Here is a 22,522-nt window from a genome sequence, read left to right as displayed (position 1 = left end):
ATTTGGGACTAGGCACTGGTGGCTCACACCTGTAATCCTAGCTACTAGTAGGCTGAGATCTGAAAGTCGTGTTTCTAGCTTACCTGAGGTCTCTGAAGGAAGTTCAGAAGGTTGACTGAGTGGCTCCTTTTGCTCTAATTTCTCTGACGTGGAGTTGTCATCTGTTGGCAAGTTATACTTCTGGCCTGGTTCTAAAAGCAATTGTAAAAACCACGTATAAGTTTCAGAAATGCATTATTTCAGCTATTTTTTTCTATCTACCAGAAACAAAATGAGAACAGTTTTTAAGGAATTCTAATATAAGCAGCAGAAAAATGGAGAGGTAACTGGAAACCAGAAAGGGAGAAAAAGTAACAAGTGCTTGTTAAGAATATTGTTAGGGCCGGAAGCTTGGCCTAATGGTATCATGCTCGCCTAGCATGCATGCATGAAGCCCTAGGTTCAATTCCTGGGCATTACATACACAGAAAAAGCCTGAAGTGGCACTGTGGCTCAAATGGCAGAATGCTAGCCTTAAGCAAAAAGTGTCCAGAGACAGTGCCCAGGCCCCAAGTTGAAGTCCCAGGACTGGCAAAAAAAAAAAAAGGGGGGGGGGATATTGTTAGGAAGTTGGGTACAGGTGGCTCACACCTGTAAACCCTAGCTAATCAGGAAGTTGAGATCTGAGGATCCAGGTTCAAAGCCAGCCCTAGGCATGAAAGTCTGTGAGACTCATCTCCAATTAACTACGAGAAAACCAGACGTGGAACTATGACTGAAAGTGGTAGAGCTAGCCTTGAGCTGAAGAGCTCAGGACCAGAGTTCAAGTCCCACGATTGACTAAAAAAAAATTACAGATAGATAGATAGATAGATAGATAGATAGATAGATAGATAGATAGAGTTAGGAATCTGAGCACTGATGGCTCATGTTTGTAATCCTAATTGTTCAGGAGACTGAGATCTAAGAACTTGAATCCAACTTGGCAAAAAACTCCCTAAGACTAGCAACCGCCCCTCACTACCACTTCCCCCTGCACCCCCCCCCCAAAAGGACACCTGCAAAACATTCAGACCAGTTCATGGGATGTTGGCTGTCCAAGAGTCTTCTGAAGACTATATACCCTGGCAGACAGAAATACTGAGAGTAAACAGAAGCCCATACCTGCTGAAATCACACAAGAAGTGGTGGGTGATGACCTCTCGGGTGATGGCTTCTCATGCTGAGGAGATCCTAGCTGGGCATCCATGCTTATCCCTCCCCCTGTCTGTGCCATGTCCACATCTTTACCGACAACCTCTGTTTCTGTGGGTGGGGCGACATTCTTGGCTGGAGTCACATCGTTGGCTAGGGTCATCACCTCTGTTCCAGGGGACAGACCCACATCCTTGACCAGGGCTCCCTCTGTTTCTGGAGACAGAGGCAGGTCCTTGACTGAAGCTACCTCTTTCTCTGGGGGTGGGATGGTATCATCTCTCAGGTTCATCACTGTTTCTGGGGGTATAGTAACATCCTTGTTCAGCTCCATTTCTGGTGGATGGATGTCTTCAACCTGGTTGACCTTTGCTTCTGGGAGCAGAGCCACTTCTCTTTCTGGGGATGGAGTCAGGACCTTGACCAGGGATTCTATGGGCAGAGCTACCTGGGTGGTATCTGGGGACAGTGTCATGTCTCTTTCCAGGACCACCTCTGTCTCCGAGGTCGAAGCTATTTCCTCAGCTGAAAATTTTTCTGTGGCTGATGCAGTACCCATCTCCAGTGACGCCTCAGCTTCTGAAAGTGACACCATACCCGTGGCTGAGACTATTTCTGTTTCTTTGGGTGGTAATTTGTCATCCTGTGGACCAGAATCCACTTTTAGACAAGGGGCAATCTCTGCTTCTTTCAATGACATTACATCCTTTCCTGGGGCTATCTCTGTCTCTTCAGGCAATAATACTTCTTGAGGCAAAGATGCCTCTGCTTTTGTAGGCAATAATACGTCATCATTGGCTGAAGGCGCATCTGTTTCCTCAGGCAATATGACATCATTCACTGCAGCTGCTTCTCTTTCTGTGGGTGGTACCATGCTCTTGGCCAAGAAGGGATCTGATTCCACCAATGAATGCATCTCCTTGGCCAGCATCACTTCTGATTGGCTGGGTTCATCCTTGTCTTTAGCTAATGCCATTTCCGTTTCTATGATTGGTGCCATGTCCTGATCGGGAACCAACTGTGTTCCTCCAGATGGGACCACGGCAATAGTTTTTTGTTCAATCATTTCCAAGGCTTTTGTTGGCGGCTGGTCCTCTACTGATGTCATTTCTACTTCTTTAGCTAGGTCTAAGGGAAATAAGTGAAAAACTTAGGACCCATTATTGTCTATTAATAGCTCGACATTCATAGCACTACATTTGAAAAAAAAATTTTGGGGGGTGGGGGGAGCCAGTTCTAGGGCTTGGGCACTGTTCCTGAGCTCTTCCGCTCAAAGCTAGCACTCTGCCACTTTGAGCCATAGCAAAAGAAGCTCAGAGACAGTATCCAGGTCCTGAGTTCAAGACCCAAGATTGGCAAAAAAAAAAAAAAAGTCTAATGATTTACATTGATTATTGCTAGTATAACCAATACTGAATAAAGTGGGTTTAAATAAATTACCTGTTGGCTGTGAAGGCTCCACTATGACGTCAGGAGAAACAAAGGACTCTGATTGTGGAAAGCCTGGGGCTTCCAGAGACCATTCCTGAGGTCCGACAGCTGTGGAATCAAACATGTCACAGGAAGACACACCTAATAGTGAAACAGAAGCACATTTTTAAAACTTAAAAATGGATAAAAGACATTTGGTATTGTTATTATTATTATTATTATTGCCAGTTCTGGGGCTTGAACTCAGGGCTGGGCATTGTCCTTGAGCTTTCTCAAGGCTAGCACTCTACCACTTGAGGCTTCCAGCTTTTTCTGCCTATGTGGTACTAAGGAGTCAAACCCAGGGCTTTGTGCATGCTAGGCAAGCACTCTACCACTAGGCCACACTCCCAGCCCAACATCTGATATTTTCCACCCACTACATATATTGCCAAGAGGCCCAAGAATCAAAGACTAAGAAAGTACTAATGTTTTAAATAAATCTTGCCGGCGCGGTGGCTCACACTTATAATCCTAGCTACTGAGGAGACTGAGATCTGAGGATCAAGGTTCAAAGCCAGCCCCGCACAAAAGGACCCGAGACTTTTTTTTTTTTGCCAGTCCTGGCCTTAAACTCAGGGCCTGAGCACTGTCCTTGGACTTTCTCAAGGCTAGAGCTCTACCACTTGAGCCTCAGCACCACTTCTGCTTTTTTTCTATGTATGTAGTACCGAGGAACTGAACCCGGGTCTTTGTGCGTGCTAGGCAAGCACTCTACCACTAGGCCAAACTCCCGGCCAGATCTGAGACTCTTATCACCAATTAATCACTAGAAAATGGGAAATGGGGCTTGGCTCAAGGGTAGGATGGTAGCCGTGAGCTGAAGAGCTCAGGGACAGTGCCCAGACCCAGTTCAAGTCCCATGACCCACAAAAAAAAATTAAAAAATAAATCTTAGCCAGTGCAGTGGCTTACACCTGTAATCCTAGCTGCTCAGGAGGCTAAGATCTGAGAATCAAAGTTCAAAGCCAGCCCAGGCACTGAAGGACCTGAGCACAGGCACAGAAGGACCTGTGAGTCTTGTCCCCAGTTAACATCTAGAAAACAGGAAGTGGGACTTGGCTCCAGGGTCCGGAGGTAGCCTTGAGCTCTGAGTTCACGGACAGCACCCAGGCCCAGGGCTAGGGCAGTAGCCTTGAGTTGAAGAGCTCAGGGACAACACCTAGGTCAGGTTCAAGCCCCATGACCCCCAAGAAAAGGAAGGAAGGAAGGAAGGAAGGAAGGAAGGAAGGAAGGAAGGAAGGAAGGAAATCTTGCCAGACACTGTGGCTTACCCCTATAATCTTCGCTACTCAGGAGGCCAAGATCTGAAGATCACAGTTCAAAGCCATCCCAGGCACTAAAGACTGTGAGACTCTTATCTCCAATTAAATACTAGAAAATTGCAAGTGGCCCTGTACTCCAGGGATAGGTGCTAGCCTTGAGCTGAAAAGCTCAGGGATAACGCCCAGGCCCAGAGTTCAAGCTCCAAGACCAACCCTATCCCTGCCCCCTCCCTCCCCCAAAAAAAATCTTGCTGACATTCTTCAGGTTTTAGATACTTGTTAATACCCTATTACCCAACATTTCTTAGTTCTTTTTCTTTTTTTTATTGTACCTTATTGTCGGAGTTACAGTTAATTTGTCAGGTAGTGGGTACATTACTTCTTAAACCTTCTCATGTTTTTGTCCTGCTTTCCCTCCTCCCATCCTATTAGCTTTTTCTATATGGTATTATATAAATGCCAAATACAGACAGGCGCTGGTGGTTCTCCAGGCATTATAATTCTTGTAAAACTAGCTGCTCAGGAGGCTGAGATCTGCAGGTTGCAGTTGAAAGCAGATTGCAGAAAAGTGCCCATGAGACACTATTTCCAATAAACTAATTTAAAAAGCAGAAAGGGACTGTGAGTTTGGCCTAGTGGGCAGAGTGTTTGCCTAGCATGCATGAAGCCCTGGGTTCCATCCCTTGGTACCACATACACAGAAAAAGCCAGAAGTGGTGTTGTGACTTAAGTGGTAGAGCACTAGTCTTGAGGAAGTTCAGCGACAGTGAGCAGAACAGCTCAGAGACAGTGGCCAGGCCCTGAGTTCAAGCCCATGACCCCTCACCCCAACACACACACACACACACACACAAATATATACATATACAGAAAAAAATATTCTTCCTTTCCTATCTAATAAATCTAGCTGGAGCATAGCAAGACTGTTTACCTAGCATGCATGAAGCCTGGGGTTCAATTCCTGAGTACCACATACAGTGAAAAAGCTAGAAGTGTGCTATGGCTCAAGTGGCAGAGTGCTGGCCTTGAGCAACAAGTGTCCAAGGACAGTGCCCAGTCCCTGAGTTCAAGCCCCAGCACTAAAAAAAGAAAGAATAAATCTAGTTGAAGTCATACCATAATCGCCTTCCACAGGAACACTTTGCCCTGTAAATGTTTCAGCATTTGTGGTTCCACTGGAGAGAAAGAGCAGGTCATCTAAGCCATCGTCATGATGCATCTTAAAGGAATCTGAAATAAAAAAGAACCCAAAACTCATCCCCTCTGAAGATATCAACATTCTTTGCTATGCTATGATAAAAGTTCACTAAATTCAGATAATATAGGACAGCATATGGTAAGTAATAAAAATGTTCAAAGGCCAAGTGCCAGTGACTCACACATATAATTCTAGCTTCTCAGAAGGCTGAGATATGAGGATCAGTTTGAAGCCAGACAGGGTAAGAAAGTCCCTGAAACCATTATCTCCAAAGAAACCTCCAGAAAACTGGAAGTGGTGCTGTGGCTCAAAGTGGTAGGATACTACCTTAAGATGAAGAGCTTAGGGACAGTGCCTAGGCCCTGAGTTCAAGGCCCATGACCAAAAAAAAAAAAAAAAAAATCACTAATTCTTTTACTATAAGGTGTGTGTGTACATTTATGTATGTGTAATCAAGTCTTATTTTAAGACTTGATTAGTCAAATCAGATGGCCAATCATAAAATTGAAAAGATACCTAATGACCAACCAGCTCTAACATTTTAACAGACAAGACGGAGAAAATGAACATATATTAATATTAATATATGCTTATAAAAAAAAAGACATTCATTTTAAGATATTTAAAAAACAAAGGTGATGGGCTGGGAGTTTGGCCTAGTGGTAGAGTGCTTGCCTAGCATGCACAAGGGCCCGGGTTCGATTCCTCAGTACCACACACATACAAACAAGTTGGAGTGGTGCTGAGGTTCAAGCGGTAGAGCTCTAGCCTTGAGAAAGTTCAAGGACAGTGCTCAGGCCCTGAGCTCAAGCCCAGGACTGGCAAAAAAAAAAAATGGTGATGGTGGCTCATGCCTATAATCCCAGCTACTCTGGGGGCTGAGATCAGAAAGATCAGAACTTGAGGCCAGTCCAAGCAGAAAAATAACCTCTGTAGGGAACTAGAGGTATGGCTCAAGTGGCAGAGCACCAGCTTTTAGCAAAAAAAGCCAGTAAAATCACTAAGCAGGGGCCAGGAATGTAGCCTAGTGGTAGAGTACTTGTCTAGCATGCATGAAGCCCTCCCTGGGTTTGATTTCTTGGTACCACATACACCAAAAAAAGCCAGAAGTGGTCCTGTGGGTAAATGGTAGAGCACAAGCCTTGAGAAAGCTCAAGAACAGTGCCCAGGCCCTGAGTTTAAGCTCCAGGACTGGCCAAAAGAAAAAAAAAAAAATCACTAAGCACTGAGTTCATGCCACACTACTGTCACCAAAACAAAACATACACAAATAAATAATGTAAAAACATGGACTAATGGTATTCCTGTCAGCAGTAATGAGTCTGCCTAGGAAGTAAAATCCATTTTTTGCTCATTTAATTTATGCTGGGGGTGGGGGGGAGCGGGAGGTACCCACAGGCACGTGCATGCCTGCATATACGTATGCTGGTACTGGATTTAGGCACTCTTCCCGAGTTTCATTTATCATGGCTAGCCCCTCAATCACTTGAGCCACAACCCCATTTCCAGTTTCTTCCCCACCCGCCCTGCCATACACACACACACACACGCACGCACGCACATGCCCCTGACACATACCAGTCTGGGGAGGATTCACCACTTGCTGAGGCTGGAAATAAAAGTTTGTATCTTCTGGCCAGTTCTGGCTGTTCTTATATTCTTCGTAAGCCATTTTCTCTTCAAGGAATTCAGCTGGAGTCCCTTAGAAAATATAGACACAAATCAAGTTACAAGACACCACTCTTTTCTTCTCCACTAAGGATGACTTTCTACAAAGTAGATGGTATCATATGACCAAATGACATCTACCTAATGCCTTCAAGGCAACTTTTTCATTTTCTTTAAAATGGAAGGGGGGGTAGGTGCTGGTGACTCATGCCTGTAATCCTTGCTGCTTAGGAGGTTGAGATTTGAGGATCAGAGTTCACAGCCAACCCTGGGAGGAAAATCTATGAGACTCTTATCTCCAATGAACCACCAGAAAACCAGAAATGGCAGTGTGGCTCAATGTGATAAAGTACTAACCTTGAGCTGAAGAACTCGGGGACAGTACCCAGGCCCAGAGTTCAAGTCCCACCAAGTGGGTCTGAGAGACTTATTGTCTCCAATGAACCAACCCCAAAATGAAGCTGGAAGTGCAGCTGTGGCTCAAGGGGTAAAATGGTAGCTTTGAACAAAAAAAACCTCAGGGTCAGTACCCAGGTCCTGAGTTCAAGATCCAGGACTAGCACAAAAACAAAACCCCTAAAAGAGCAAAAAAATTGGTAGTAGAGCTGTTATCGAGGGCCTAAATTTAATCCTATTGTACTGCAGAAAAGCAACACTAAAAAATAGGTCAGGACAAGGCATCATAAACCAGGCTTGTCATATCTATAACATGATGTATGGTTACCCTAATTATAGGAAAATAGGAAACTAGGCTCTTTTTCCACACAATACCAAAATTAAAACTATTCCCTTAATGTCAACAACTCATAATAAACCCTACTTCTATTTTTGTATTCTGTTACCAGGTTATACATATGCAGAAGTATCTGAAATAGGGCAGAAGTTAACAAGTTTTTTTACTTAACACCAGAAAAATTACTAATCAGTAGTCCAAACCAAATCTCAACTGTGAAAGAAAACAAATATGAGAATCTGGACAGGTGGCTTGCCTAGCATGCATGAAGCACTGGGTTCAATTCCTTAGTAACATATACACAGAAAAAGCCAAAAGTGGTACTGTGGCTCAAGTGGTAGAGTGCTAGCCTCGATCAAAAGGAAGCTCAGGCACAGTGCTCAGGCCCTGAATTCATGCCCAGGATTGGCCAAAAATTAAAAAAAGGGGCAGGGAGGCAGAAGAGAGAGATGGGTAGGCGGGGGCAGAATGATAAAAGGAATGACTCCGATCCATTATGTACTCTGTGTACTTAAAGGGATAAATGGCCGTCTTTAATCATAAACCCCTGTAGCTACAGTGATATCCCTGAGCGCTTCAGCTCAAGGCTAGTGCTCTACCACTTTGAGCCACAGCTCTAGTTCTGGTTTCAGATCTCAGCCACCTAAGTAGCTAGGATGACAGGTGTGAGTCACCAGTGCCCAGCTATGTATACTAAATTTATTTATTTTTGGCTTGAGCTCAGGGCCTAACCACTGTCCGTGGACTATTTTCAAGGCCAGAGTTCTACCACTTAGGCCACAGCACCACTTCCAGCTTTTTCTATGTATGTAGTACCAAGGAATTAAACCTGGGTCTCAGTGCAGACTAGGTAAGCACTCTACCACTAGGTCAATTCCCAGCCCCTGTATTCTAATTTTAAAAGACATTTCCCGAGAAAAAGAATAAAAAACACAACACACACACGGTGTTATATCTTTTATACACACTGATCAAAATCATGGCCCATTGTTTAAAAGGGATTGTTCACAGCACATGTAAAAATGCAGTTAAAGCCTTAAGAAGAGGAATCTATCTTCTTTGAACCAAGTAAGACTTTCTGTAACTCAACCACTCCAAATCTCAGACCATTTCAGCCCAGACCAACTGTTATTTTTTCATTGACTATCTGTTGAATAAATCAAACATAACAAACACATGAACGGCATGATTTTGTTTTGCACTGTGTCCATTTATTCAGTTACATTTCAGTAAGTAGGGGCAGGTTCTACTTGGGCTCTAGAGATAAGACAATAAATAAAATAGACAAGATGGGCTAGGAATATGATGGCTTAGGAGTAGAGTGCTTGCCTAGCATGCATGAAACCCTGGGTTCAATTTCCCAGTACCAACATAAGCAGAGAAAGCAGGGAGTGGTAGTGTGGCTCAAGTGGTAGAGTGCTAGCCTTGAGATAGGACAGTGCCCAAGAGTCCTGAGTTCAAGCCCCAGGACTGGCCAAAATCAAAAAAGGAAGAAAAAAGAACATACAGAACCTAAGTACCCCCTCCCCCCGAAAAGATGAATTATTTTACACAGGACTATAGGCACACAAAGGAGGAATGCTACTAGGGAGAAACACAAAAGCCCAAGTGCTTATATGCGTCCAATCATATAAAATATTTATTGAAATGAACTCAAAGAGAGAGCAATGGGGGAGCAACAAAACAGAAAGACAAAGAGCGAAGAAATGGAGCAGTGGTTCTCACTAGACACTGTGTGGAAAATGAACTAGGCAACCTTAGGAGGGGACAGAAGGAAAAAATGGGAGAGTGAGGCAAGGGGTGACATCTTCCAAAAAGAAATATACTTCTACATCCAGATTATGGTAAAATTACATAATGTTTGTTAACTGGGAGGTGAGGTGGCTCACACCTGTAATCCTAGCTACTCAGGAGGCTAAGATCTGAGGATTGCCCATGAAATTCTTATCTCCAATTAACCTCTAGAAAACCCGGAGGTGAGGAGGTGGCGCTCAAGGGGTAGAGCAGTAGCCTTCAGCTAAAGAGCTCAGGGACAATAGCCAAGCCCAGAGTTCAAGCCCCACAACTGACCAAAAAAGAAAACCACAAGAACCACTTTTCTCTAATGTGTATGATGTTCAGTTTTGAAGCTTCACCTGCAGTTTTGTTCTCTCTTTATAAATAGAATAATTCTGCTTCCCAAAGAACCATGTATGTAGTTATAACATCCCATTCAATTACTGTTATGCAACCATTTTTTCTTTTTAAGTTGAAAAATGAACTGGTGGCCAAATGGAACCACTTAGTAGCAAAAGCTTTTTTTTTCTTTTTCTTTTTTTTTAAGGGCTTTAACTCAGGGCTGAGCTCTTCAGCTCAAACCTAGTGGTCTATCACTTGAGCCACGGTGCCACTTCCAGTTTTCTGTTAACTGGAAATGAGTGTCTCATGGACTTTCGTGCCCCAGCTGGCTTTGAACTGGCTGGCTGCAGGCTCTGAACTGCAGTCCTTAACTCTCAACCTCCAGGGTAGCTAGAATTACAGGTGTGAGCCACTAGCTGGTGCAAAAGCTTATATACTAAGGTAAATCTGTAAGGACTTTCTGTATTGACATTAATCACTACCTTAATACCTTGCAGCAATGAATCCTTTCAACTATCTTAAAAAGTGTGACCTAAATTCACCTTAATTATCATCATCTTCATCATCACCCTCATCATCATCATCTTTTTCACAACTGTGCTGAGGATCAAAAGTCCTGGATTTTCCATATGCTGGGTGCAAAGAGAGTAATATAACTTTCTTAAGAAAAACCAAAGCATGGGGCTGGGAAGGTGGCTTAGTGGTAGAGTGCTTTCCTAGCAGGCATGAAGCCCTGGGTTCGATTCCTCAGTACGACATACACAAAAAAGGCTGGAAGTGGTGCTGTGGCTCAATTGGTAGAGCGCCAGTCTTGAATGAAACAACTTAGGAAAAGCACTGAGGCCTTGAGTTCAAGCCTTATGACTGACAAATAAATGTATATAAAAACAAATAAACAGGGGGCCGGGAGTTTGGCCTAGTGGTAGAGTGCTTGCACGAAGACCGGGGTTCGATTCCTCGGTACCCCACATACATAGCAAAAAGCCGGAAGTGGTGCTGAGGCTCAGTGGTAGAGTGCTAGCCTTGAGAAAGTTCAAGGACAGTGCTCAAGCCCTGAGCCCAAGCCCAGGACTGGCCAAAACAAAAACAAAAAAACAAAAAAAAAAAACAAATAAACAAATAAGAAAGATGTCAGATAGAGATCAGTGACAATGGAAGGTTCAGGTCCAATTTTCTGCTAAACTAGATGTGAGGATAAGAGAGAAGACAAGAAAGCCAAATGTTTTAGCCTTAGCAATCTGAACTTTCTATTTAACAAGTATTTAACAAGTGAGGAAACAAGTGGGGGGGACTGGAGGAGGGAGATCATGAGTGCAGTTTAGGACATCTCAAATTTGAAATGACAACTCTATATCCAAATGGAGATTTTGTTTTATAATTTCAAATTTCCTTTGTTGTCACCCATCCTCTTCATGGGAATTCTCATCTGCTCCTACAAAATGTTCCTTCTAACTGTTTAGCATTTAAGGAGTGTTTCCATAGTAAGACATTTCTTTGTAACTTTTTCATTTTTCAAAACTAAAGTTTTGTGGCCATTAGCACAGTAACTCCCCATGACGCCCCCCCCCCGCCTTTTTTTTTCTAGTTCCTAGAAAACGACCACTCTACCTTTTCTTTTTGGTGGGTCATGGGGCTTATACTCAGTGTGGGCACTGTCCCTGAGCTCTTCTGCTACCACTCTACCCTTGAGCCAAACCCCACTTCCCTGTTTTCTAGAGGTTAATTGCAGATAAAGAGTCTCAGGTCCTTTTGTGCCAGGCTGGCTTTGAACCTTGATCCTCAGATCTCAGCCTCCTAAGTAGCTAGGATTACAGGCGTGAGCCACTGCCCGCCCCCATGCTTACTTTAATTTTTTTTCTCACATCTCCCTCTTTTTTCCAGCTAAGGGTTGGAACTAGATTAGCAATCACAATCTTGAATTCACAGTTTCCCTCTTGTTGGGATTTCTACTAATTTTTGTCTAAAAAAATTTGATGAGTTTTGTATAGTTTTCGGCTACAATACCCATGTCACAAGCTTATGCAATAAGCGTTCATTACCAAATTGTATTGCCTCATGGTAAAATTAACATCAATAAACAACAACCAAAAATTTTGTATTTTGCGTGCTTTCAAATAGTTCTAATGCTAACTTCCTTGCATCCTATCTGATGATATAAGAGACAGACCACAAAGTGGGGCTGTGGCTCAAGGGGTAGAGCAGTAGCCTTGAGCTGAAGAGCCCAGGGAACAGCTTAGGCCCAGAGTTCAAGCCCCATGACCCACAAAAAAAAAAAAAAAAAAAAAAAAAGACAGACCACAAAGCATAGAATACTTTGTGTCTTGACCTTCTAACTCAGCAATTTTACTGTCTCATGACAATTATAGAGACTGACATTGTATCACAATTGAGAACATTTAAAACAATGAAAAAATCTATAGTATCATCACAATGGAAGCAAATGTGGTTCGTGGAATACATTGTACATGGTATCTAGTAAATAACAGTTAGTCATGCATGGTGGCTCACATCTGTAATCCTAGCAACTCAGGAGGCTGAGATCTGAGGATCACAGTTCAAAGCCAGCCGGGCACTACAGCCCATGAGAATTTTATCTCCAATCAACCACCAGTGGTGCTGTGGCTCAAGGGGTAGGGCAGTAGCCTTGAACTGAAGAGCTCAGGAACAACACCCAGACCCAGAGTTCAAGCCCCAACGAACAAAAAAAAAAGGAACTGACCACAGTAACACAGAGGTTTATTCTAACAGTAATTTTCAGGAAAGTGTTATTAAACCATCACTGTAATGGAATAAAAATCAAGGATAACTCGTTTTAGACATAACAACCTACTCAGTCCTGCATCTTTTTTTTTTTTTTTTTGCCAGTCCTGGGCTTGAGCTCAGGGCCTGAGCACTGTCCTTAGACTTTCTCAAGGCTAGAGCTCTACCACTTGAGCCTCAGCACCACTTCTGGCTTTTTTCTATGTATGTGGAACCGAGGAATTGAACCCAGGTCTTCGTGCATGCTAGGCAAGCACGCTACCACTAGGCCAAACTCCCGGCCCATCAGTCCTGCATCTTTATCTAAAAAATTCTCTAGCTTCTTTAGTCTCAAATTATCAAGTCAATAAATCCTAATGTAGTCACCTTTCATCTGTCATCAAGAGTAAATACACTTGAAAGGGTATCAATGTATGTGAATTAAAGTACCTTCTATCTGGCAAATATCATGCAACCCTTTTATTAATTACAATAAAAAATTAATAAAAAAAAAAAAGAGTAAATACACTACCCAGGCATGGTGGTATAATCCCCACTCTCAGAAGGCGGAAGCAGGAGGATCACAAGATTGAGGCCAACCTTAACTATACTATGAGACTCTATCTTACAAACAAACAAAACTCTAAGATTTGCCGCCCCCCCCCACCAGTACCTTTTTTTTATTGCCAGTCCTGGAGCTTGAACTCAGGGCCTGAGCTCTGTCCTTGGGCTTTCTCAAAGCTAGAGCTCTACCACTTGAGCCATAGCACCACGTCAGGCTTTTTTCTATGTATGTGATACCAAGGAATCAAACCCTGGTCTTCGTGCATGCTAGGCAAGCACTCTACCACTAGGCCAAACTCCCGGCCCCACCAATAGCTTTAATGCTAGAGTACCTGGCATTACGTTAGTCAGAACTATAAGTTACTCCTTATAGTATTTAAAGGTCAAATCTGAGAGTAGATTATTGGATTTTCTAAATAAAAGCAAACGTTAGAACATTACATTGAATTTGTTTTCTTTTTGAGACAAGTGTCATGATATAGCAAGACTACATTCATGTTCTTTTGCTTCAGACTCTCAAGTGCTAGTGTTATACAGGTATGAACCACCATATCTGCACCGCGCTCTTTAACCATGTCATAATAATTCAGTCCATATGCTGAATGTGCACAATGATCTACTATAAAAAAAAAAAAAACACTAATTCAGACTGCCTAGAGAACTGGTCATCCTTTAGAATTCTTCCATGATCTAGCATCAGAACGCTGGACTACCAAATAACAACCTTACACATTAAATATTAATAAATGTTGCAAATTTCATTTAATCCATCAAAAGGCACTTTAGGAGGATAGTGGATGTGAATTTTAATTGGACCAGTTACACTGAATTGCCTTAAATATAAAGGCAGATATTAGAAAGTATCTAAAAACAACTGCCATGAAGCTGTCTTTTTGAAGATCTTTTTGACATTCTGCCAAATGTCTTTGCTAACAAATGCTACTAAATAGCAACAGTCATTTGAGTTTCCTTGTTTACAGATTCTCGATAAAAGAGACATTATACTCAGTATCAAAAAACAACTTAGATGTAAAAAAATCCATGAAACTGTGGATGGATTATTATTATGGGTGGAATTAGTTGTTTTAGTTGTTAGACACAGACCTTAAAGTGTATTTACCTATGATTAAACCTGTTTTCATCACATGATGATTCAATAATTAAGACCCAAACCAACATCCAGTTTGTAAGGTGTTAATGTAAGATGTTTATTAGTGTAATTTATTTAACACAATGATCACAGTAAAATGTCCCAAAATACAAACTGTTAAGTCAAAAGTCACAAAAATACAAACTCAGGTATATCAATGAAGTTATAAAAATATTTCTCAAAACAAAGTTCATCTTCAACATTGGGTCCCCCCGCAAAAAAAAAAAAACAAAACTAACTAACAAGGAAGAAAGTGCACATGAAAATCATCACATTTCAACAGAGTCAACCTGTCTAGCCACGTTACCTTAAACCACTGTCATGTGATCATCATGGAAATACAGGGGGGGGGTTGTTTTTTTTTGTTTCTTTTGAGGTGTCAGTCCTGGAGCTTGAACTTGGGGCTTGAGCACTGTCCCTGAGCTTGTATGCTCAAGACTGATGCTCTACCACTTGAGTCACAGCTTTACTTCCAATTCTTTTTTTCTTTTTGAGGAGCGTATTAGAGATAAGTGTGTCTTGGACTTTCCTACCAAAGCTAGCTTCATCATGATCCTCAGATCTCAGCCTCCTGAGTAGCTAGGATTACAGGTGTGAGCCAATACTGCCTGGTCAATACGGCATTTTCTTTAGCGGGTCTGGAGATTTCATAAGAAGTTACATATAAAACATTACATTATTTCTTTCAAAATTTAACAGCCAAGTGGGACAGATGGATCTAACAAATTTTAGCAGGCTGTTAGTAAAAACCTTAACAATTCCATGAATTCATAAAGAAAATACATTTAAAAAAAACCCTCAAATTAAAAAAAAAAAAACCAACCTCAAATTAAAAATAACCAAATGGGGAAAAATGGACTAAATCAATGTCAGTCATGAAAGATGAATGTATGAAACACAGACTTGTACTCAGGCTTCTCCAGCTACCTGCTACCTCAATGAGCTAGACAGAGACAGATTTGAAGCAATAAATGTCACATTCTTTTTTTTTTGGTTAGTCATGAGACTTGAACTCTGGGCCTGGGGGTGGTCCTTGAGCTCTTTAGCTCCTATCCCTTGAGCCACAGGGCCACTTCCAGTTTTCTGGTGATTAGAGGTAAGATTCTCATGGACTTTTTACTGCACAAGATGGCTTTGAACCTCCATCCTCAGATCTCAACCTCTTGAGCAGCCAGTAGGATGACAGGCATGAGCCACCACACCCAGCTTCACACTCAGTTTTTAGAAGAAGGCTGGAAATGTGGCTAATTGGTAGAGTGCTTGCCTAGCATGCATGAAGCCTTGGGTTGGATTCCTCAGTACCACGTACACAGATAAAGCCAGAAGTGGCACTATTGTCCAAGTGAGCAAAAGAAGCCCAGGGACAGTGCCCAGGCACTGAGTTCAAGCCACAGGTCTGACAAAAAAACAAACAAACAAACAAAAAAGAAAAAGAAAACATGGTCTATGATTCATGATTAATATCCCATATCCAAAAATCCAATCAAGGCTTAGTATTATAAAGGTTCCCCAACATTTATTCTAAGTAGCTCTAGGTTCTTTTGTACTCACTACTTTGGAAAAATGAGGATAAATAAGATGTAGTAAATACAACTGGGACAATCCTCAGAATATATTAACTGAAATGCTAACATTCAAGATAAAGGATCTTTACACACAGTTCTTCACCTGTGATCTACCAATTTCACTAATGATGAGAAGATATTTGTAGAGATCAAAAAGGTACTAATTCTGAATAGAGTTTGAATCTAATCAGATAATTTTATTAGAAGCTGGGCATGGTAGAGCATGCCTGTAGTCCCAGCTACATAGCTGAAGAAAGAGGTAGAGCCCTAATGTTCAAGGCCAGCCTGGACAATCGACCAAGACATCTCCAGGGAAACTCAGGGTATAGCTCAAAAGGCAGAGAATTTGACTAACTTGTTCAGGAGATGCTGTATTCAATTCTTAGCACCATCTTCCCCCCCAAAAAATAAAACCTTCAGGAAGCTACTGAATTTGTTGTGGTTCTGTTGCAATTTAGTTTAGCTCTAATGTTACAGGTTGCCTTTTATCAACATCCTGATGAGCCAACAACTCAGGACTCAGGAATATAACTTACTTCTTTTTTTCTTTTTTGTTTGCTAACTTCTCAATTCTCCTTATGATCATGTTTAGAAACAACTTTGGTTACAGAAATCAATACACAGTAATTGAATTGCTCAATTTTAAAATGATTCTATGCCTAGAGAGGTAAGAACGTCACGATAAGAAAACATTATTAGCCCCAACTTGGATATTAATAAAGAAAAAAGAAGAGAGAGATTAAACTTGGAAAAATGGGGGTTTTTTTGAAGTTAAGGAAAAAACTTCAAATTACAGTAGCTAGCATACAGATTTTAGTAAGGTGGAGAGAAACAGGTAGGTAGTCACTTTTCGCATGAAGCAAGCTCACTGAAGAAAAAGGGCGGAGTAAGGAGAGGGTCGATACTGGGGGCCTCAACCCTTTTCTGAAAGCACATGTTCTCATTCCATGTGAAAATATTTTGTTTCACTCAGGATGTCACAAACCAAATTGGAAAAAAAAAATGTTTAAGAAAAGTGAATTAAACGACAGGATGAATTTTAAAGGAAAAATGAAGTCATGACCTTTATAAAAAAAAAAAAAAGAATAAAGATTAAAACTAGAATTAAAAAGAATTCATCTTTGCACATTGGTGCTCACAAAGGGAAAGGAGGTCCCCAAATCAAGCCCTGCAGGCTGTTTTCGCTCAGGCATCAGCAGAAATAGGCACCGAAGGAACTACCCTCAGTTTCTTCTACATCGTGTCCAGGAAGAAAGAAAAGCAAAGCTGCAAAATGCTGAAGGTGTTACAAGTGTAACGGTGCTTAGGGAAAACCACTGGTCTGGTGGTCCAGCAGCCCCAGAGTTGAGACACACGCTAGGCTTCTAGAAGAAAAAAAAAAAAAGAAAAAAATAGAAAAGGGAGAAAGGAAGAGGAAAGGGAAGGGGAAGGAAAGAGCGGGAAAGCACAGGTCATTAGTAAAAAGCAAGTTCAACCCAGCCATGATGCTCATAAACCCATTATGCTCTCTCAGTGGGACTCTAGGTACATGGTCTGAAGGAAACTGAAATGGGAAATGTGGTCACTATAACCAGATATTCTTAGTGGAGGGTCAAGTTAGAATCAAGTCATAACATGCTCCCAAAACATGCACCCCTTTACCCCTACCCTGCTTCCTCCCTCCTCCAATGAAACATGTGTAAGTTTTCAGTAAAATAGCTGTTCTAATACAGTGCACAAAAGGTCAAACTCAGAACCCAAACAACTCGAATAAGACAACTATTCATCCAAAAGATGGAGTATTACCCTACAGCAGAAAACCTTGTCCTCCAAATACCACTGGGTTGTCTAAAGAGTTGAATTTTGTTAAGACACTCACGACTATGAAATAGCAAGGGCCTCACTGCAAATTTTTAGACCCATTTTCCACCCTGTATTATTAAGATTTGGCTGCTAGGGGCTAAGAATGTGGCTTAGTGGTAGACTGCTTGCCTAGCATGCATGAAGCCCTGGGTTTGATTCTTCCATACCACATAAACAGGAAAATCCCAAAGTGACACTGTGGCTCAAGCGGTAGAGCCCTAGCCTTGAGCAAAAGAAGCTCAAGAACAGTGTTTAGGCCCTGAGTTCAAGCCCCAGGATTGCTCCCCCCCCCAAAAAAAAAGTCAGTGCATTTCCAATTATTTCTACCTTTTAAAGTAAAGGGTATATGATTTATAAGTTGCTAGGTTAACATTCACAACAAATAGAACCTAGCATCAATTCCTTTGAGGTGCAAAAATATATACCACATTTCTTAAGGTCTCAGAATAAAGAGTAGATCCCTGAATAACTGCTATTGCTAGAATGTCTTAAAAACTGAGCAATCAGACCTGGGAATGTGGGGCTTAGTGGTAGAGTGCTTACCTAGCATGCATGAAGCCCTGGGTCAATTCCCCAGTACTACATAAACAGGAAAAGCCAGAAGTGGTGGTAGAGTGCTAGCCTTGAGCAAAAGGAGCTCAGGGACAATGGTCAGACCATGAGTAAAAGCCCCAAGACTAGCAAAAAAATAAATAAAACACAAAAACAGTACATGTCTTCTGCTTGCCTCCACTGCACTCATGTGAACCAAATACTATACCCCAGAGTAAAGAGCAAAGAGCATGCTGCTTGGCACATAGAATGAGCTTGAGCATTAGATGCTAGCTCATTTGGGTCAACAGTGTCAGCTTGATCACAACTGCAAATGAAGTGCAGCTATTTATAAAAATGCACCACATGGCTCTCACACATGCTCCCTAAAGAAAAGATTTATATAAGACATTCCTCTCTGGACAGATTCTTGATCCGGCTTTGCTCACAACAAAGACACTGGAGCAGGTGGTTAGCACTGGTTATGTGGTAAGAACTCAGTGCTGAAGGACCATCAAAGCTCTAATAATAGGCTAGGAGTTAAGAGACAATTTCCAAGTCAACAGTTAAGAGACGGATAAAGAACAGACTGGAGGGAAAAAGACAAAGGAAAGTACTTGTAAAGTATTCCTCACAGGTTGCCTAATATTGAGCTTTGGAAAGTAAACTAAGTGCAGTGTGCATTCAGGGATAGGATTTGCTTTAGCTTTAAGGAGTTATAGAGACCAAATGTCTTCTAGAACACAATTGGATGGTTGTACTGTAGCTGTAAAGAGTACTTTTAATATAGATCCAGTTGTTAGAAGGTGCAGTTGTAATAATAAACACTAGAGGGCTAGCACAGAAATCGATTCTTCCTTTTGCATTGTTAAAAGAAACATGGCAGTTGGATGTCAGTAATTCATGCCTACTCAGGAAGGGTGCTGAGATGTGGAGGATCTTGGTTTGAAGCCAGCGTGGGCAGAAAAGGTGGTAATACTCTTAATTCCAATTAACCACCAAAAAGCCAGAAGTGGAGATATGTTTCAAGTGGTAGAGCACCCATCCTGAGCCAAAAAAAAAAAAAAAAAAAAAAAGCAAGCGCATGAGGCTCAGAGTTTAAGCCTTACAATCAGAACCAAAAGAAAAAAGATAAGCGGCAGACACTTTGAGTCTATATACTTTCAATAAAAACAATGGATGTCCTTAGAAATAACTGACCAGGGTGTTTAACTGTGAATGTTTCATTTTTATATTGTGATTCTAGGGAACCACTTACCTGTAGTATTAATCCCTTCTATTCCATGATCACCATTGGCTAGAACTGTTGGTTTGGAAGATGGAGTGTCTATAACAATCACATAAAAAAAAATAATAATAATTACCCACTGGAAGGAAAATGAAAAATGGAGTCAATTACTATTTTACTAGTCGAATTTTGGCTATTCTTCACAGCATTAGCTATAAACACATAGAAACTCTTGAAAATTTAAAACTTCAATAAAAGATAAATGAGAAATATAACTGAATTATCAATTCTCACCCTACCTAAAGTCTGTTAAGTACTGCTGTAACACATCTAGAGTTAGGCTTTGCATATAGTACATCTTAGTTTGTATTTCTGTATATGGACTGAAAAGATTATACTGACTGCTTGTGCAAATACAAAATGTTGTGGAAAAAAATTTATTGTTTTGGAGTCTATTTCTGGGCCTTCTATTCTGTTCTTTATCATTAATCTATAGGTCTAGCTACTTAGCTAATACCACACCATCATAATTATTTATATATTAAGCTAAATAAGACAATGTAAGCCCATCAACTTGGGTCTTCTTTCCCACCTCCAACCAAGTCCTAGGACTTGAACTCAGGACCTAGGCACTGTCTCTGAGCTTTAGTGTTCTAACACCTTAAGCTAGAGCTCCATTTCTAGCTTTTGGTGGTGTTAAGAAACGGAGGTAACAACTTTTCCTACCTGAGCTGGCTTTGATCCTCAGATCTCATCCTCCAGAGTATATAAAATTACAAGCATGAAGCCACAGGCACCCAAGCCAACTTGGGTCTTTTTTTAAATTGCCTTATTTCTATGCTTTTCCTGTCAGAATCAGTTGCTGAATTATACCAAAAGAAAAAATCTTGACAAAATATGATTTGCAATTCTGCCAATATATGTAAGCCAATTTGAAGATGTACAACCTTTTCTGAGAAGCTCTAACTACATCTAACATTTCGGCAATCTGCTCACTTCTCTACCAGTTTGCTAATCAAATAGTTTCCAATGAATCATTGTCAAGATCCTTGGAGATGTTTTTCATTACAAAAGTGAAAATCTAGAGCCCAGTGCTTGTGGCTCACACCTATAATCCTAGCTAATGGGGAGGGGTCTGAGATCTGGGGATCGAGGTTCAACGTTAGCATGAATAGGAAAGTCTGTGAGACTCTTATCACTACTAAAACTATCTAAAAAAAAAAAAAAAGGCTAGAAGTGGAGCTATGGCTTAACTGCTAGCCTTGAGGAGAGGGAGTGGGAAAAAAAACGCCAAACCCTGAGTTCTCGGAGTTCAAGCCTGAGGGGGAAAAATTAGATTGCACAGCAGATAAGAGGTTTGCAAACATCTTCTGGATAAAATTTGTTGAATTCTAATTACTGGAACATGGCATATTATTGGGTAAATCCTAACTCAAAAGATGCTACATTTCCTTTTTTTGCCAGTCCTGGGCTTGAGCTCAGGGCCTGAGTACTGTCCTTGAACTTTTCTCAAGGCTAGAGCTCTAACACTTGAGCCTCATCGCCACTTCTGGCTTTTTTCTATGTATGTGGTAACAAGGAATTGAACCCAGGTCTTCGTGCATGCTAGGCAAGCACTCTACCACTAGGCCAAACTCCCGGCCCCTACATTGCCTCTTGTCTATGACTTTTCAGAGAATCTTATTTCACATTTCACACAGTAAAACTTTCTCAGAAAAACAAATAGCACTGAAAATACCATACTTTTTGGGGAGGGAGAGGGAGGATTGGTCATGGGCTTGAACTCAGGGCCTGGACACTGTCCCCAAACTCTTTTGCTCAAGGCTTAATGCTCTACACCACTTTGAGCCAAAAGCTCTACTATACCAGTTTTCTGCTGGTTAACTGAAGAGTCTCAAGGACTTGCTTGAGCTGGCTTTGAATCACAATTCTCAGATCTCAGCCTCCTAAGTAGCTAGGATTATAGGTGTGAGCCCACCAGCATCCAGCCAAAATAACACACTTTATCTGCTCTGAGGGGACCTCTCTGGACAAAAGCCTTCTTAATCTTCAGTATGGTCATTCACATACAGACACTGCCACCTGGTGGTCAATTTGGTTGTTTGCAATGTCCCATAAAAGGGCCTAAATCAGCTGAACAAAGAAATTCTGCTGTACAGCTGGATTATAAACCACCTATAAGGACCTGTTAAAACATAGTGAAAGGAAGAGGTGACATTGATCAAGAAGCAGTATACTCAGCTGGGGCACTAAAATCTGATGATCCATGGTTTGAAGCCACCCTGGACAGAAAAGTCTGTGAGACTTTTTTCTTTTTTGGGTCAGTGTGGGACTTGAACTCTGTCTGGGATTGGGAACAGTCCAAGTATATGAGACTCTTCTCCCCAACAAACTATTCAGAAAAGGCCAGTAGCTCAATTGATAGAACATAAGCCTTGAGCAAAAGAAGCTAAGAGACAATGCCCAGGCCCTGAGTTGAAGCCTACATCAAAGCTCAACTTGCATACTGACCTTCAACCTGGCTAGTATCTGGGCGTGGTTTCTTCTTTGCCTCTGAGTTCCCAGTTTTTTCATCAACATCCAGGAGAGGAATATATTCTGTTTTTCCAACTGTTTCCCCTACAACATCATCATAGGCCTCAGCTTCCAGTGTGGCAATGAAGTCCCGCTTTATCTCTTCCTCTATTTCTGGAGGTGGCTCTGTTAATGCATCTGCAAGACTGAGGTCAGCCATTCTTCACTACTGCAAATGCCTGTGAAAATACAGAGAGATTTTGGCTATGAAGACCACGACCAATGGGCTTGGGGGAAGGATCTTATTTTTGTGGGTCACGGGGCTTAAACTCAGCCTAGGTGTTGTCCCTGAGCTCTTCAGCTCAAGGCAGCCACCCTACCCTTAAGCCAAGCCCTACTTCCCATTTTCTAGAGGTTAAATGGAAATAAGAGTCTCAGGTCCTTTTATGTCCAGGCTGGCTTGGAACCTTGATCCTCAGATCTCAGCCTCCTGAGTAGCTAGGATTATAGGCATGAGCTTCGGAACCCAGCACCCCCCCCCCAAAAAAAAAATGGGTGTTGGTGGCTCACACCTGTCATCCTAGCTACTCAGGAGACTGAAATCCATTAGGATCATGGTTCAAAGCCAACCCAGGCATGAAAGTCCATGACATTCATATCTCCAATTAACCACCAGAAGATCGGAGGTGGCGCTGTGTGTGGCTCAAGTGGTAGAGCTTTGTCCTTTGAGTGAAGGAGCTCAGGGACAGTGCCCACACCCATAG

At 41.8% G+C, this 22,522-nt stretch overlaps 1 protein-coding gene across 1 annotated transcript in view; it reads right to left on the bottom strand.

Annotated features, from left to right (window-relative positions):
* Positions 1–22,522, bottom strand: part of Map4 (microtubule associated protein 4) — a 77,481-nt gene that overhangs the window by 33,928 nt on the left and 21,031 nt on the right. Inside the window, exons 2-8 of the mRNA XM_090323190.1 lie at positions 21,756–21,997; positions 19,275–19,343; positions 6,685–6,807; positions 5,025–5,138; positions 2,614–2,745; positions 1,144–2,301; positions 84–191 (exon numbers count right to left, since the gene is read on the bottom strand). Coding sequence (XP_090179316.1) covers positions 84–191; positions 1,144–2,301; positions 2,614–2,745; positions 5,025–5,138; positions 6,685–6,807; positions 19,275–19,343; positions 21,756–21,978 — 1,927 coding nt within the window. The 5' untranslated portion in view covers positions 21,979–21,997. The remainder of the gene's footprint in view (positions 1–83; positions 192–1,143; positions 2,302–2,613; positions 2,746–5,024; positions 5,139–6,684; positions 6,808–19,274; positions 19,344–21,755; positions 21,998–22,522) is intronic.

The sequence above is a fragment of the Megascapheus bottae genome, chromosome 32 (genome assembly GCF_031878675.1).
Source record: "Megascapheus bottae isolate mThoBot1 chromosome 32, mThoBot2.hap1, whole genome shotgun sequence".
Lineage (NCBI taxonomy): Eukaryota > Metazoa > Chordata > Mammalia > Rodentia > Geomyidae > Megascapheus > Megascapheus bottae.
Note: the sequence above shows the minus strand (reverse complement) of the source record. Positions and strands in the feature narration are given on the sequence as shown.